The sequence below is a fragment of the Colossoma macropomum genome, unplaced genomic scaffold (assembly GCF_904425465.1).
Source record: "Colossoma macropomum unplaced genomic scaffold, Colossoma_macropomum, whole genome shotgun sequence".
Taxonomy (NCBI): Eukaryota; Metazoa; Chordata; class Actinopteri; order Characiformes; family Serrasalmidae; genus Colossoma; species Colossoma macropomum.
The window spans coordinates 7999664-8017783 of record NW_023494786.1 but is presented as its reverse complement, the minus strand read 5'-3'; the positions used below and the strand labels follow the sequence as shown (position 1 = coordinate 8017783).

Sequence of the window (18120 nt, the reverse complement as noted above, 5' to 3'; positions counted from 1 at the left end):
TTATTTACTTGTTCAGTTATTCACTTGCTCTCATTGTCTCCTCTCTCTCTTTCTGACTTAAACACCCACACACACACACATTGTAACTGCCATACCTAACTCAACTGTGTAAAATTTCATTTTTTTTTTAAACACAGTTTCCAAATCCTGGCTGACCTTTGCATTGCATAAGCATTTCATAATGACCAATCGAAATGGTCCATAATTACTGAATATATACGTGTTTTTTTTTCATTGATTTTTTTATGACATTGAAAATATATACACAAACATGCCAAAGCTCGTAGCTGCGGTCAGGCTATAGGGCGAGTGGCCACAGCTTCAGAGGGCCGCAGCAGCAGGATTCCATTAGCACGTTGGTAATTGGTGTTAAGCAGACTGATGCTCAGCATGAAACGTGTCGATATACCCCACACTGTTTTACAGCGACAGCTCAATGCAGACTGATAGGTTGTACCCTTATTTCCTCTAAGCTCAGTACACAGAACTGTCAATAATTCACCATCATAGGACATTAGCTCTAGCATTAGTTACAACATTAGTTCTAGCATCTTCGTTGTATGGCGTATGTTGCCATTGACCAGTTATTTTATTCACAATCATGTATTGGTGACAGGCAACAATGTTGTGTAATACGATTTTGATTATGTGCATTCAGATATAATTGTGATATTTGAATATCTGTAAGAGTTCATGAATTAATCGCAGGGAAGGAAAAACAACACCAAAAAAAGGACATTGCCCAAAAATAATGTAGTGCTGTAGGCTTACCTTTTTAGTTGACAGCACTTATGTTGCACAAAAGTTTTGCAGCACACAGAAGAACATGTTTTATTATTTAAAAATAGTTGAGGGACATCAGTAGTTGTTAGTGTTGGATAAATGAAGAAACGGAGAAACAAAGGCTGCATCTTTAGTCTTTAGATAGGCTAATGAGCTAACACAGCTAACAAGTCAACAAGCAAATGTAGTGTTAATGATCCTAGTTAACGTCAGCTAGAGTTGCTAGCTCTAGATCAGGGATGCTCAGTCCTGGTCCTGGAGATTACCACCCTGGAGAGTTCAGATCCAACACACCTGGCTCATATAGTCAGATGCTTCTGAAGGCCCTCATTACCTGGATCAGGTGAGATAGATTAGGGGTGGAACTAAGCTCTGCAGGATGGTAGATCTCCAGGATCAGAATTGGGCACCCATGTCTTAGATAGTGATGCTGCAGTCTCCCTCTTCTCAGCCACGTCCTTACCAATGCATTCTTGACAACATGCCCACATTCAGGTACTTGTTTTTGGAGTAGCAAAGTATAGCATAACATACTTGCTTGCAAATACAATTAAACTCGAGTACCTGTGCACATCCCTAGGGTTGATCTACTGCACATCCAAAGTTTCCCTTCTTTTGATATATTCCAAATTAGATTTTCACAGTTACTTAACTAAACAAGTATATGCAAGCATTTTGTTAACATAATAAAACATCATCATAAATTACATGCAGTTGTTTTGTCAACATAAAACTAATACTTTAGTTGTATTTTGCAACTCTCAGCTTCATGTTCAGCAGTATCCTCCTTGATTTGGAGATTAATGATTTGACAGTTTTCTTTTCCAAATGTTTTTAAGCACTTGAAAATCTTTTGGCCCAAAGATGGTTTGAGCAACTGAAAGGTTTAAGTGCTGATCAGTGCTGGCGTCACTACAGGGGATAAAATGTGTGTTCAACGTACTTCTGAAAGAAGCACTTTCGTCAGTTGTTCCTATAGTTTTTTTTCCCCAATACCGAAACAGTTATTGAAACCTTGAAAGTTGGTCTGTACTGATATTGAGCCAATAGTTGTTCTTCTTCTTCTTTTTCAAAACTAATAAGCTTTAAAATTAGCTTTTTAAAATCGAAGCACTTATGATGAGCATCTTAAAGGAAGCTGTAATGATCAGACTACTCAAGCACTGTCCTACCCACAGCAAGACATACACAGCTCACAAGCTACAAACTGTGTGTATGCAGTGAAAAAGGCACAAAAGTATACCATACGTAACCTTACATAAGAGCCTGGTTTTGTTCAACAAGTGGCTTGGGTAAAGGTCTCTATGGCAAAGGTTCTGAACTCCACTGGGAACTGCAGATAGTCCTGCATGGTAATGATACATGGTAAGCATCATTATGTGAGAGTTTTTCAATTTTTATACATTTTTAAAATTATTTTGTCCCATAAAAATGGCATGTAGTATCATTATGACATTAAAACATATTTAATTATCATGATAAAATTTGTTTATATTGGAAAATGTCTATATTTCATACAGCATTTTCTGCTATGTGTTGCTGTGCAGGTTGTCTGCGAATTCTGTTGTAGTGGAGGTGGATTTTCTCTCTCTGATTTGCACTTTATTAAAGCATTAGTGCAGTGGAGTAGAACATGGAAAACTATAAGCTCAGTTCCAGAGCCTCAGCTTTGTGAAGGCCCTGAATTTTGCGATTCTGTGGAGGTTCAGTTCACCTATGGCTGCACACTCCATTGGTTAAAACAAAGAACACAGAAAAGATCATATACCACTGTGCCTTGCTGTGCTCTGACTGCGATCCACATTCACACACATACACACACAGTCACCTTTACAGAGATTAGTCACTGCCTCCAGTTCTGCTGTTAAGCCTTGAAGGTCATTCTTACTTCTGTTCTTGATATATAATCGCCCCCCACAGTTTTGAAGAAGAAAAAGCATGAGGCTGAAAATGGAATTTGCTATCTAGCCAAAAGGTTGCTGGCTGAGGTAGTCCACTGCTCCGCAATTGACCACAGGGGTAAAAATGTCCCCCAAGTTATGGCACTTGTTCAGCTGTGGTTTGGCCAAAGGTCACATCAGCGCCATTGAGGTTTGTGCCACCTCACCAAAAGCCCAGAGCAGTCCCAGCTCTCAGCACAGAGGGCCAGGCTGCTTTACATGGCAAATGCTCTCATTCTCCAGAGGAAGCTCTCAGTTTTGCCTGGTTTGTAAGGCTGTGATACACTCAATTCAATTTTGATTCTCGATTCTGGGTTCACAATTTGATATTCTCATAATATTTTGAGCAAAAGTGATTATTGTATCTGTAATGAGTCTTGAGCTCTGATGCGGGAGGCACGCCTTTGGGAGCATAATGGATGACATTAAACATGCTAGTGTGGTTAAAGTTGATTACAGTTTTTATCCAGACATAATTAAAGCAAAACTATTTAAGTTTTTTTTTTTAATTGAAAGAAGTAGCAGGGTCAGGAAAAAAGACACATTAAAAGATGGTATGGGTGCACTGCTATGAGTTGACCTGTAAAACCTAAAATAATAAAAAAATAAAAATAATTTGAAAGGCAGAGGTGTTGGGACAGATTTCACAGGAGTTTTTCAAACAACGTCATACACGTTTACATAATGTCACACAGCCAGACTGAAGGTCTGACTCGATGTTTAGGTCTTAATTGCAAAATTAACATTATACTGATGAGGATATGATGATAATAATAGATATTTCACTTACATCCTCGCAAGACACTCTTTCATTGCTCTCATAATCATCAGATTCATCCACTTGTCTGTGTCCGAAGCACAACTTGCAGTACAAAGTGTTCCTTGTTCCAGTTTCCTGAATATTACATAGTGCTGCTTTAAAAGAATACAGCTGATATTGTTCACCATGATGTTCATTGTTTAGAATCACTTGCCATTTTAATTATTATTGTTATTGTATAACAGTAGTACAATAATAATTTATACAATACAGATTAATGCTCAAACTATTCACCACTGTTACTGTAATCATCTTAGATTAATGTTTTGTCAAGTTATCTATCTTGAAATTTGATGTCCTCTTTTGAAATAATCTGTTCATTAATTTAAGTCAGTTCTTGATCGATAATGCTAGACAGCTTTCTCAGTCATTTACAATGTTGTAAAATTTCTTCATTTTTAGTTTCAGCTTCCTAGTGTGCTACTAATTATTTGAAACCTGTGAAGTTGCTCAAGACTGACATTATGATCATTTTATACACTTGTCTGCATCCAAATTGCTTTTATTTGGTTAAAAATTGATTCCAAACTTTTGAATCAGTGATTCCAAACGTCTGAACATTAGTGCACCGTTATACCTCTATTAATTTGCTCCCAGTTGGTTCTTTTTGCCAAGGGTGTCCGGGATACCTAATCTGAGTTGCACTTGGTTACACAAACATTGGTAGTATTGAATGCATTTTGGAAGAAGTCAAGATTGTTCGTCTTAGCCTTTTTGGATTTGCATATCTGTTTACCTGTTGGGTGAATAAGCGTTATGTGTGGTGTTAGAAAGCTGTTTGGAACCTCGAGCCCTGACCTTTTACTCTTTTTTGAATCATCTTTAGGAAGAGCTGAAGAAAATATCTATTCAACATTTTTGCTTTTTGAAAACTCAGTGGCAGCTTAGCCAAGTCGTCATCATATTGATTGTCATTGATTGTTTAGTCTGTTGCGTGTTGGCCTCCTTTTCAGCCTTAGAAAATGATTCTAGGTGCCAATAATTCTTCAGTGTTGATAGAAGCTTTCCCTGTCTGCTCCTTCACTATCAATTCTGCCCATTAAATCACAGAAGTAATAAATAGGAGCAGTGCTGGTCAGGCCTACAGTAGCAATCTAGAGTTTGGACACATCTGACTGAACATGTGTTTTTCTTTTTCTTAGACATTTTGATCCAAAGGCTTGTGAATTTGTTTGAAATATGTTCATAAGACAAGTAAGTATTGTGGTTGATATCTGTTTATGAATGTACCTGCTAAAGATATTATTTATTTATTTACAGTACTGTGCAAAAACCCTTGATTGGACCACCCTTAATTTATTACATTTTTATACAAAATAGCTATGAGGTACAAATTATTCATTTTTCACAACAGCCTCAATAATTAAAGTATTTTTTTAATTATTTAATGTGCTCAACTTTTGCCTTTATTACAGCCTCCTTTGTTTTCAGTTTTTTCCAGCTTGCCTTCAGTTTTCCAAATAAATCTGCAGGGATGTTTTTCCGCACCTCCAAAGTTCAGTCTGAGAAGTTGGTTGCATATTCTGCTCCTCACAATCCACATTCACTGATGTTGAGATCTGGACTATAGGGTGGTCAGTCAGTTGATCTACAAACACAAGCTACTTTATTTGATTTTATTTTTTTTCTTTTCTGAGTAAGTATCTTGACAGCTACACATCCTTTTTTGAACTCCTGTTTTGGGAACTCTTTGACTTTCCTCTTCCTTATGCAAGTGAATTATCTTATATCTAATCCCCTCAGACATATTTCTTGAAAAATGATTCATTTTGTATTTAATGGCCCAACAAGAATTTTTCAACAAGTACCCAGCACATGTAGAATTTCTTCAGTTCTTTTGGAAAAGCATGACAGGTGGCTCTTTATGAAGCTGCTTGAGAGAATGCAAAGCTACATCAGAGCAAAGTGGAACTGCTTTGAAGAATCTACAGTATTAGAGAGCTTTGATTGGTTTATCGATGGTCATTGCATAATTCCTTTTGTTATTTTAAAATGTTGTCTTGATTGTTGTGGAAAAGAGTAAAAATAAAGAAAACCCTTCTATGAGGTGGATGTATCCCAAGGCTTGACCGGTATTGTACTTATAACGTTACTCAAAATCACACTAACACACATTGCAGTGTACATAAAGTCATGTTCGAGGTTTAAGTAATCATATAACTTCTTTTTTCTCATTTCTACTGCCTTGCAAGAAGTGCAGTAAAATGATAACTTACAGTGGCACTGTGCATACTGTGGCTGTAACAGTTTATAGCCCGTCAGATTTATTAGCTTGCCAACTATTATAATATCCTGTTGTGTCTCCTTATGAGCCTCATAAAACCGCAGCTTGGCCCTGCATCCATTTTTCTTCAGCACTCCAAAACTAGACATTGAACCTTTCTTATGATACCGCACAGAATTATTTCCTCTGTTTGCCCCAAATTGTCTCTGTTGCTGGGAAATCAAAATGAAAAGTAAAGTTCAGTTTGGCGCTCTCTGTTGTAAGGCTTAATTTCCTATCCATAAAAGGCTTGATGATGTGGCGCGTTAACTTGTCACCAACAGCTACGTTGTCTCACCATTTCCGAAATGACTGTTTATCCTTTAACCTGACAGCTTTGTAAATAAGGCGTTACGCTGATCCGCCGGCGCTGTAATTACCTCTCCCTGAAAAATCAATTCGCACGATGGATGATGCCTCTGTGATTAAATAAATATGGTACATAAGCACAGTTTCATACAGGTGACAGAAAAAGTCTGTGCAAGATATTGAACATAGGTTTAGCAGGAAATGCACAGATGGTTATAATTTCTCACTGTCATTTGCAAATGCCACAGCCAGTGGCTTTAGATATTGTATAAAGATCTTGCAGCCTGAGACCAGGGCAGACTTCTGTTTAACTCTGTGTGTGTTTGCATTTATTACCGTTTGGTTGTTATTAGGAAACCCTGCAAAAGTAGAGCAGTTTAAAGTTCTGCACAGGAGCTCTAATGGGATTTACTGCATGGACATAGAGTAGCAGAAGAGAAAAGGAGAAAAGAGGGAAAACTGAATGTATATGAAGGTCCTTGAGTCCAGCTAGCATGTCTTATTCATATGTGCCCTCCTTTTATTCAACCTTCCTTGATTAGGAAGCCTTGAATGAGTCCTTTCAGTCTGAGTGTATAGGCTTCATGAATGCCTTCAAAAAAAAATCTCCAGATATTGACACAGGCTGCTGTGTTCACAGTGACAGGTCAATAGTTTTCTTTCTGCCTTGCTGAACCCTGAAACCCTGAGAAGTCAAGGTTTTATTGAATGCGGCCCCTGATATTGTTCACCTCCTGTTTTGCAGTTCGACATGCAGCGGATAACATTGGAGGAGCTCAAGCACATCCTGTTCCATGCCTTCCGGGACCACCTCACGATGAAGGACATCGAAAACATCATCATTAACGAGGAGGAGAGCCTGAATGAGAATTCAGGCAACTGCCAGACAGAATTTGAAGGAGGTGAGTGTGCCCTTGAATGTTCATACAAACCAAATACACTTTCAGTAAGTGGGGACATGATATCCATCTTTGTTTATAAATTGCTTTTAAATGCTTCTTTAACTGGGCAGCCAAATTAGGCAGTTGGAAGCAAAGATCTCTCATATAATATTATCACCTTACTGGTGTGTCGTGCTACTTTTACCTTCTGGCTGACCATTCCTCCTGATGAAAACAGAGAATCCGTTCCATGTGTAGGCCTTTCATGCTACATTCATGGCCCATGTGCTCAGAGGACTGCAGCTTGAGACAGAATATTCTCTTTTCAGAGATATTAAATCAGGAGGAGGAAATTAAAGAACCTGGCCTGCTCCTTTCCATATTTATGAGGGAAAAGTCACTCCTTCTCTCCCAGGGCCAGCCGTGTCAAGCTGAAGGCCCCTCTAGTCCAGAGTCACAGAAGAATTTACTACAGTACATAAAGACTTGCTGAAGCAGTTAAATGAAGGGTTCACCCGTTTTCAAAACTTTTATAAATATATTCTATGCCTTACGGGCCATCAGTGAAGTGCAAGTATATTACTGGACAAAGTTTCAGCATGCTTTCTACTAGTAATGTAAAAGAAATAGGACTCAAGATTTGGACACAAGGCCACAGCTGGCTCGGAACACTTCCAGCCTGAAACTCAACTCTAAGAATAATCATGCCCTCACCCATGAACATGTAGAGAGGAAATAAACACTGTCAGTTCCTGGCATGTTGGGGGTGTGAGCGTTTGCCTGTTCTGAATGACATTTCTGGCAGAAGGCTTGTCAACATCTGCAAAGGCTGAATGAACTGGATGAGGTTCAGTCTGTGTTTTAATAGTTAATCTGATGCTCTTGATTTGAATAGTGCATGCTGGGTGTCTCCATGCTGTTCAAAAGGCTTGATTGTTTATTTATTATATACAATCCCTGCCAGACTGATAGGACAGGTGAGTGATCTTAACCAGAACAGTATCTTCCAGCTTGAACTTGTAGGCTTGTTGCTGAGCCTTTTGACAGTCAGAGAGAAAAAAAGATAGACACCCTCTCTTGCTGCTGTTCCAGTAGCACGTTAGCCAAATCACATTTTTTTATCACTTTTTAAACAACCCAGACCCAGAGAGACTAGAGAAAACACACATGCACCAATGGCCAGTGCAGATGCTTCTCCTGGGAATACTATTTATTGTACCGATGCACGCAAAGTGAGGGGATCAGGTACGCTTAGGGAGTAGGCAGGGTTCAACATTAATGATTGCCTGATTGTTCAGGGCAAGCAAAAAATCTAGTTGAAAATATATTGCCTTTTTTGATGTTTGCATGATGTTGTCTTTCATATCCAAACACCACCCCCCCTGAGAACAATGGTCTAATCTAGTTGTAAGTTGAGTTATATCTAGCCAAACACTGTTTTTCTATTGCAGCGTGAGGCGGCATTCAAATTGCCAGCGAAGTAGGAGTAAGAGCTGAAGGGAGTTTCCTTGGGTCGATTATGACCCACTCATACTGGAGATGTGTTGCCCAGTTTGTAGGTCTTGCTCTATCAAGGCAGACAAAACTAGTCACTAGCTTGTTATGAAATATCGTTCTGTGTTCTCGCATTTATGAGCTTAAAAGGCTGCACACTTTCACTGCACCTTCCATTCTCACTCTCTCTCTTACAAATATTTGTTAAAATTACTACAGATGAGTTCTTTGCAAATTTAAAGCACACATGTATAGACAGCTTTTGCGTCATGACATGATTCCAAGAACAAGAGCACAAGTAAATATAATAATAACAATTATAATTATAATAATAATAACAATAATAATAATAATAATAAGAGCAGCATAAAAATAAATGTGTGCCCCTGATGAAATATGTATTTGTATTTATATCCGAAAAACACTGTATACACTCTTATTAGGACAGTAAACTTTTGGTCCAATAGGGCAAGTTGGTGGAAATGGGCTCACTGCAGTTGTAGGTTTGAGAGATAGACTCTGTCTTCTCATCTGATGGAGTCAGGTGAAGTTTTCCCTAGTTCTCTAGAGAAGAAATTACAGAGAAATGTTCTCTGTGTTAGAGAATGCATGGAGTAGATTTGAATGTATGCAGTAGATTTTGTATTAAACTGTGTAAAGGAGATTTTCCTCAGTATAGATTTTGGAAGCTCTAAAGGCTTTCAGTGCAGAACACACAGCATAGAGTGTCAGCCAGACCTGCTAAAGTGATCAGAGACATCCTTCCATACTCTTCCTGTACAATAACTCTCCAGCTTGCGAGCAGCAGCAGATGTCCACTGCCCTAATGGCACACTCATGCACACCTTCTGCTGGAAGCCTTGTGCCAGCATCAATCATTCATGATAGCACCTGGACCAGACAGAAGCCCTGGCAACACATATGGCCAAGAACAAGAATGTTTCATCTATTTACTGTGACAGTAACTGCTCATCTTTTTCTACATAAAATGTGATAATTACACTATAAAAGAACATGTTCTGGTATTGTAAGAAATATTGTTGATTGAGTGAAACCAGACATATGACGCTTAATCATTCTTAACCCAGCATTCATGAGCTATAAGAGTAGATTATAGAAAATTAAACACAGAAAGGCGGCATGCTGTGTGGGAATGGGGCCAGGTACAAGTTCTTCTCAGCTGTTCTCATATAAATGCAGAGATACATATAGGCAAAAACAGGGTGCTTGTGTTCACTTATTATCATGCCTCCACCGTAACCAGGCCATGGATTGGCTGCAGGCAGAGAGGCTTGCCGACTTGCTGCTGTGTGCCCAAGGAGGACTGGAGTGGAAAGGGATGATCACAGGGTGAGGCTGCCATGCAATCTGTCTAATAACCACCACTCTGTTCTCAGCCTGGATCCCTGGATGGCCCCAGACACTTGTGTGGCACTGCCAGCGAAGCCACAGGTGCCCCATGTGGACTTCCATTTTTGTCCCTATCCTGGCTTTTCTCCTGTGAAGCACTCTTTAGCCTCCATTTAGACAGAGCAAAGTTAAGAGGAATAGTCTGGCAAAAACTCTGATTTTTCCTCCTGCCTCAAATGTAGACAATCAGCCAAGATACGGTTGGTGTCTGATTTGTGCCTCTTTAATTTCGCACTGGAGCAATGATGTTAATGTAGCTAACAAGTAATGAAAAATCCACTAATTAACATTGTGGAAATTGAATGCTTAAATCATCACACACTGAAAGGTACATTAGATGATGTATTTCTTTTCATATTAGTATTAGTATAAAATAAATAGAACATTATTTGAGTGGTGGATCATTCTCAGCACTGCAGTGACACTGACGTGGTGGTGGCGTGTTAGTGTGTGTTGTGCTGGTACAAGTGGATCAGACATTGTCCACTGATGCAAACACTGTGTCCCCTTACTGTCTACTCTATTAGACACTCCTACCTTGTTGGTCCACCTCCTCTCAGTCATTTTTATAAGACACTCCCCAGCACCACATAACTCCGTCACCATCTCCTGCTTGGCTAAGAAAACATGGCAGAATCCAGTAAGCGACTTGGCCCAGCAGGTTCTTGTACTCTGGGGGAAAGAACACGCAGTGCTGCCAAAAAAAATAATAATGATGGGAAACTAATGCTAATACAGGAATCAACGCTGGTGCTTTTCCAAAATTGAGAGAATTATTAGATGTGAAGGTGGCTCGTAATTAGGTACGTTCCCCCTGGACAGGTATGTAAATGCAACATGTATAAAGCACTGAACTGTTAAAGTTAGATAACAAATCAAGTAAATCTGTGTCACTCAGAGAGATGGGTAAAGTAATGCTTTGAATAAATCAACTGCAGCACTGCTAACAATGCTAACTAGCTAAAACAGTTAGTGACAGTTTGCTGAAAAACTCCTGAGAGTTCATTACAAAGAAAAACTGGACAGTGACATCCCTCGCTATTTCCTAGTAGGCAGCACCACCTTTGCTATCACCCTTGAACAAAGGAGACACCGGAATGTACTCAGAGTCAATACGTAGAGCAGTATTATAAACCTCTCTTGATGCTTATATCTTTTAGCTAAGTTTCTGAAAGCACCACCTTGAAATAAACTGGTCTATAGCCATGGTATTCACTGTGTTAACAACATGTAAAATCGTATTAGCTGGGGAAAAAAACACACTCAGTGTGCTCTATTGAGATGTAAGCTGTAGCAAGTATTTTAAGCCCCTCTCAAGCAATGTTAGCATAATGACATGCGTTTATCATCTATATCTAAATAACGAAGGTAGTACCCTTAATAAACAGCCAACCTTGTCACCAGAGAGTGAAGTCATGACAGTCCTTAGTAATGCTAGCAAACTTTAAATGAACTCTGATTGGCACCTTAAATTCTGGGAGCATGATTTGTGTTAATGGGTGGGAATGGGAGGCAAATCCAAAAAGAAAAAAAATTCATTCCAATGTTGTTGTAGTTCGTCTGTTTAACTGCTAGAGGTTGAGTATCTTGAATCTTGAGTAATGCACCTTTAAGTAATTTCAAACAGACTTGCTTATGGGGTTTCTGACATTCTTTGACTTACTGTTATCTGTAAAATTAGACAGAAGTACGTCACAGAGCTAAAAACAACAGTAATTGGCAACTTGATGCCTCAAATTTGTTGGCACTTTTGACCACATCTTGGCTAATCAACTTAGAATGAGGATAAAAGTGTGCAAATTTGATTATATACCAAACTGTTGCCTTATGCTGTCATACCTCACATTACAGCTAACATAAATGGTGTAAATTTGAACACGAGTACAGAGTGTAGGTAGCGCATACACTTGTATCTCTTTTGGATTTTCTGTAGAGTTTGCAGTCATGGCTGCTTTCTACTTGACATTGCACTGACTCACGACTGACCTTTGTGTCTCCTGTTGTCTGTGTTTTTGTGTCAATTTCCAGTCCATCCCAAAAAGAAGAACCGGCAGACGTGCGTGCGCAAGAGCCTGATCTGCGCTTTTGCCATGGCCTTCATCATCAGCGTCATGCTCATCGCAGCCAATCAGATGCTGCGCAACGGCATGGAGTAGCGGAACCACTGTGAGAGGGCGGGGGCGGAGCCTGCATGTGCATGTCCGTCTGTGACGTCATTTCCTTTTTGCCTACAAAAAACCACAAAACAAAAAAAAAACATTTGATCAAAGGAAACCAAACACCTCGGCGAAAGAACAGAGGTTTTTTCTTCCCCCGCAGCGTTTATTTATTTATTTATTTTATTTCTGTTCTTGTCTTGCGTGACAGCCAGCAGGGGGCTGTGTTTCGCCGAGCCCCCTCCACCTCACTGGCAGGGACTTTAAAGGGCTGACTTTGCTTTTCTCTTTTTTTCTCCCCCCCCTTGTGCCCCCTCTGTTCCCACAATGCAATAACATACAGGAGTCTGCAAGCGCCTCTCCAACCTGTCGTCTCCATGGCTCCAATTTTCAGCAGGGATTCGCTGATGAGCTGCTCTCAGGCGCAGGCCTGTCGCCGAATGGAAGAGCCACCGTAATTGGCCGCTCATTACATGCTTAGTAGAGAGGAGCTGCAGCATCTGCCCCATGGCCTGTTTGTTGCTTTTAAATGCTTTTTGGACGTTTCGGGAAGAGGTGTGATGCCAGGGCAGGAGTGCACTCACTCATCTGTTACAAAATCCATAGTTGTCAGCTTCTGTTCTTCATTTATGGCATTTTGCGGACGCTCTTTCAAAAATAATTCTGGATCTTGTCGGTTCTTTGGAAAGATCAGTATGCTGAAGAAATGGATGCCAGCTGTGGTCCTGGTGGTTCTATGCCTCGTATATTTTCGTGTTTTCCCTGCTCCAACACAGCTATTTAGCTAATTAACAAGCAGGAAGTGGGTGTATTAGGCCTTGTTCAGACTGCCAGCCCAAATCAGATTTTTGGCTTTGATTTTTGATAGTCTGGACAGCAAAAAACACATGAAATCCAATTTTGGTCAGATTCAAATCATATTTGGAGGTGGCTTGAAATGCGGTCCCAATCGGATTTTTGCAGATGCGTCTTAGTCTGGACGCACTGGACACTCGCATCAGATTTCAAAGTGTCTTTTGCGTCACTCGCAACAAAAAAACAACAGCAATGTCAAATCCAGAGTGACGGAAGCACCTCCATCTCTCCTGCATCTGTGTTTGAAATTGGCCTCACCTGTGTCGTTGTGTAGTTACTGATGCGTGCATCGTTACCACAGCAACCTGTGCAGATAGGTTGGTGTTGTCTGCACACACAAATCCAATCTGATCACTTGCAAATAACGGACTGTCGCCTCAAAGTCATCATCAAATCTGATTTCCCTGCAGTCTGAACATAGCCTTAGACAAGGAAACCTCTTAAATATGCAGGGCAAGGTCATTTTTCAGGAGCATGATTGGGAACCACTGTGCTTCTCAAACCAGTCCTCAGGACCAACCTGATGGTTCACATTTTTGCTCTATCCTAGCTCGTAACACTTGAACCAAACCATTAAGAACACTGAATACTTGGTGCAGGTGTACAGGGAGCTAGGCTAGAGGCCCTGGGCGAGCAGAGCTTGCTGAGGCTCAGATTATTTTTACCCTTTTTAAATCCATTATATTTATAATGCAGAATGTTTGGTCATACTGTATGTTCAGTAATGTGTCTGAACTACTATTCAGACAGGTTTACTTTTCTATGGGGAAGTGGATTAATACCAGTTTACCACAGGACATCTGTGATGTTCATTAGCTTGGGAATTCACAGCCAACAGTCAACATCACTGCATAAAATCAAACTTCTTTCTGTAGTTTTAATGTTCTGACTTGTACACATGAAGTAGGATAGTATACAACGACTTCATTTTAGGCACAGAGAACACAAGTAAATGTTTCTTTGAGTGCCTCCATACTTGTGAAACTCTTTTACACAGAAATATTAGTGTTTTACTGACAGGTTGATTTGCATGGGATTAATATAACCTGGGGTTTATGTATGGTCTATTTTATAGTAGGTAAATAAAATGCGTTGGATTCTTTACAAAGCATGCAGTCTATAAAAATATTCAGGTGGGACCAAAATTACCAAGATTTGCTTTACTCCACCTCCTCATTTAAAACTAATCCCATCTGAATAGTGCTTGAATGTGAATCTGGCATGCAATCTTACGGCCAGGTTGGCTCTGTGTCGGCCTTCTTGGAAGACGTCTGCACATTTTAGCTCTTAGTTGCCATTCTGTCCCTCAATGCCTGCTGATCAAAGCGTCTCAATGTCATCACTCATACTCTGTTGTGGTGGCATGCTCCAACCTGAGCCTGCTTCTTCTGTTCTTCTCCTTCCATCCCAACAAACCCTTAGTAACCATTACAGTGGTGTTTCACTCCAAAATCATCATCTTGACATTGCACGTTCACTTTCTAGTGTCATGATGCTGCTCAGACTTGTCTTTAAACTGCATTGCTCAGGCATACATGGCTATAATTGTGTCTTTGAATCTTTTCACAGCCATGCGTATTTAACCACAGTCCATGTAGTATTCTGCCTGACTGCAGATTCCCCAAAGCCACTGCAGAACTGCAGGATTTTACAGTATATTCTGAATGAGGCCATAGAAATGTCACCCAAATCACAAGCTTCTTTGCCAGCTGGATTTACATGACTCCAGTGGACAGCAGAGCATCCAGTTCGACAGCCAGTCCCGCTCTGTGCCTGATGCAGCTCAGTACGTCTGTTATTTCACAAGAATGTCCGTCTCCTTTCGTCTCTTGTATAAGAAACCCATGTTCTCCACCTTCATGTTTTCGTAAAGACTGATTCCAGAATGCATGTGATCTTGTAGAAGTGTGTAAATAGACGTCTGTGTTAGGCAATTTATGTATATGCATGACGGTCTATAGGTCGGTACACTCTGCACAGACAGTGTCGGCGGGCTCAGAGGAGGCGGCTGAACCCAATACCAGTGTGCCAGCTCTCAGCTCCTCCAGCAGCCTCTGACTAAAGCCATATTAGTCTGCACAGATGTACCGAAGAACGCACCCGTGCATTTTCTACTCCTTTAACAGTGAGAACTACTGTTATGTTTGTGAAGAGACACAGTTTACCCCTTTTGCACTGAAATGCTTGCGTATTAGAAGAGCAAGAGAGAAAGAGGGAGGATCCACACCAATACAATGGCTCCACCTGGTGGTCTGTGTATGAATTGATTGTTAATAATTAACACGGTGTTTGTCCTCATGCTGTCTTAGTCTGAACCAGATTATAACATTAGTTTTGTAGCATTTGAGTACATGAAGGCCAGGGGGGAGTTGAGACACTGTACCATATGTGTTTGCATATATTATTTGATTACCACGAGTGTGGGATAAATGTAGATACATGATAGTCTGGATATAGAATGTTTTCATTAGCTGATGAATGAGAATTGCTTGGTTTATCTTTACATTTCAACATTTTGCCGACATTCATTTCTGTTTTTGTGAATGTCTATAAGTGACATTGTTTAATTATTGAAAAAAGATGGAAAACTGAGCCAATGATTCTGAAAATAATAATTATAATAACCATATTTATAGTAATAATAATAATAATAATACTAAAAAGAGATTGTGGTCCTATGGGAATATGTTTGTGGATTAGCATGGTGGTTCAATGACTTGTGTTCTGTATAAGGAAATGTATAGAATTGCTATATTTACAAAAATAATCACATGTACACACAGACCAACAAAACTTTGCATGCAGAGTATCTAGGCACATAGAATATATAGAGGACAGAAATTCTTATAAGATGCCCTAAATAATACTGTAAATATTAAAACCTGTATAGAATAATGCATTTATGCAATAAAAGTTTTTTATAGTAACTATTTAAATGTTGGCACTCTTTGTTCACCATCTGGAATTTGATTTTAATAGCATATGCAGTCTCTGTAAACCAAAAAAGCCAGTGTTGGTTTATCTTCTGAAAAGTTTTTGGTGAGCGTAGACTGTTGATCTTTTCATTCAGGGTTTGACCATAATAAACTGCATATATATATATATATATATATATATATATATATCAATCAGGCCTAACATCATTGTGTTTCTACGCTCATTGTCCATTTTATCAGCACTTACTATATAGGTGCACTTTGTAGTTCTACAATTACAGACTGTAATCCAGGTACTATTTGGGTGGTGGATCATTCTCAGCACTGCAGTAAAACTGATGTGGTAGTGGTGTGTTAGTGTGTGTTGTGCTGGTCTGAGTGGATCAGACAGCAGTGCTGCTGGAGATTTTAAACACCTCAGTGTCACTGCTGGACTGAGAATAGTCCACCAAAAATATCCAGCCGACAGCGTCCTGTGGGCGGCGTCCCGTGACCACTGATGAAGAACCAGAGGATGACCAACACAAACTGTGCAGCAGCAGATGATCTACAAGGTGGAAAAAAAGGTAGGAGTGTCTAATAGAGTGGACGGTGAGTGGACACAATGTTTAAAAACTCCAGCAGCACTGCTGTGTCTGATCCACTCGTACCAGCACAACACACACTAACACACCACCACCACGTCAGTGTTACTGCAGTGCTGAGAATGATCCACCACCCAAATAGTACCTGCTCTGTGAGGGTCCATGGGGGTCCTGACCACTGAAGAACAGGGCAAAAAGGGGGCAAAGTATGCAGAGTAACAGATGGACTACAGTCTGTAATTGTAGAACTACAAAGTGCACCTATATAGTAAGTGGAGCTGATAAAATGGACAAGGAGCATAGAAACAAGGAAGTGGTCATAATGTTATGCCTGATCGGTGTGTGTATATATATATATATATATATATATATATATATATATACACACACAAAATCATGCTATGGCTAAGGTTGGGCACTATTGTCAATTTAGACAAACAAATATTGTCTGCAGAAATATCACGATATTTTGGAAATTCACTTATAAAGTACCATTACAGTGCTTTACCTTCTATATTCTGAATTTTTGCGTCTAAGATTAATAATTTTACTCTCTACAAAAGAGTGGATCTCATGTATCGGAGGTTTTTTATTGCGTGTGTCCCAGCATTCATTGCCAGACTGAAAATGTGCGTTATTATCATTACAAGTGGTGTTCAAAGTGTGTATATGTCTAGTTAATTAGTTGATGTTGTGATGTTCTCTAATTAGGTGCAGGTTTTTATAATGTATACATTTTGGAGCTAACCATAGATTATAATGATTGTACAATGGAAATGGTTAAATAAAGGCTAAATATAGAAAAAATTACTCATTTGGCACATGAAAGAGAACAAAAAAGATTATTTGCATAATATTATCACCTATTTAAATGAGTGCAAAATTCAGTAATATCAGTTATCAACCCAAGGCCGGGCTGTGGACATAAAATACAATTTTGCAAATATCCATCAATTCCAATTCCCAAAAAAAAAGTTCACTTACGGAAGCTGTGTCACAAATGCATCAGTGAAGTTGTGGCATTGTGAGGTGTTAAAATGATTCTTCATTTGTCTTATGCTGCATATTCAAATACAGCACACTGTAATGTGTTTATCTTTCAGAGCCCTAAATGCTACATCATTCTGTTTACCAAGCTTGCGTTCATAAAACATTCAAGCCCAGAATCTGAACACTACTAAACATTACAGTTAGGAGCTAAGACAGTGATACTGGCTCATAAAAATTCCTTTAATAATTTGTGCACCTGGGATTATACAATATTGGTCGATTATTAAAGGACTGGCGACCCTTGCAGGCGGCTGAAGCTCATTCTGACCCTGCTGCACTGTAGACTTGTGAGCAGCATCATTAGCATGCACAGTCCATGGCCTTGTACGTTAGCTCATCCTTAGCATGACTGAAGGAAGGCTTGTGGTGAGGGGGAAGCTCAGCTGCTCCTGCCTGACACTTGGGGTGAACCTCCTCCTCCTCGTAACTCTCAGGATCACAGGAACACTGCGCTGCCTTCACACTCTTAATCATCAGTGACCAAACTCGCATTGCGCACACTTGATTGTCAAAGTCAAAGCAGCCTAATACAAGCAGAGACATATTAAAATTCATTTGTAAAGTGGCTTGTGGAGAGCAGAAATGGTTTTAAGATCATTTGATCAAAACTCCCCTTTTGGCAGCCCAGTATTAATTATA

The 18120-nt window shown here is 39.7% G+C and overlaps 1 protein-coding gene across 1 annotated transcript in view; it reads left to right on the top strand.

Moving 5' to 3' along the window:
- The window catches only part of caln1 (calneuron 1), a 73760-nt gene extending 60715 nt beyond the window's left edge, over nucleotides 1-13045 (top strand). Inside the window, exons 5-6 of the mRNA XM_036559594.1 lie at nucleotides 6861-7017; nucleotides 11929-13045. Of these exons, the coding sequence (XP_036415487.1) occupies nucleotides 6861-7017; nucleotides 11929-12056 (285 nt within the window). The 3' untranslated portion in view covers nucleotides 12057-13045. The remainder of the gene's footprint in view (nucleotides 1-6860; nucleotides 7018-11928) is intronic.
- The last annotated feature ends 5075 nt before the right edge of the window (nucleotides 13046-18120 follow it).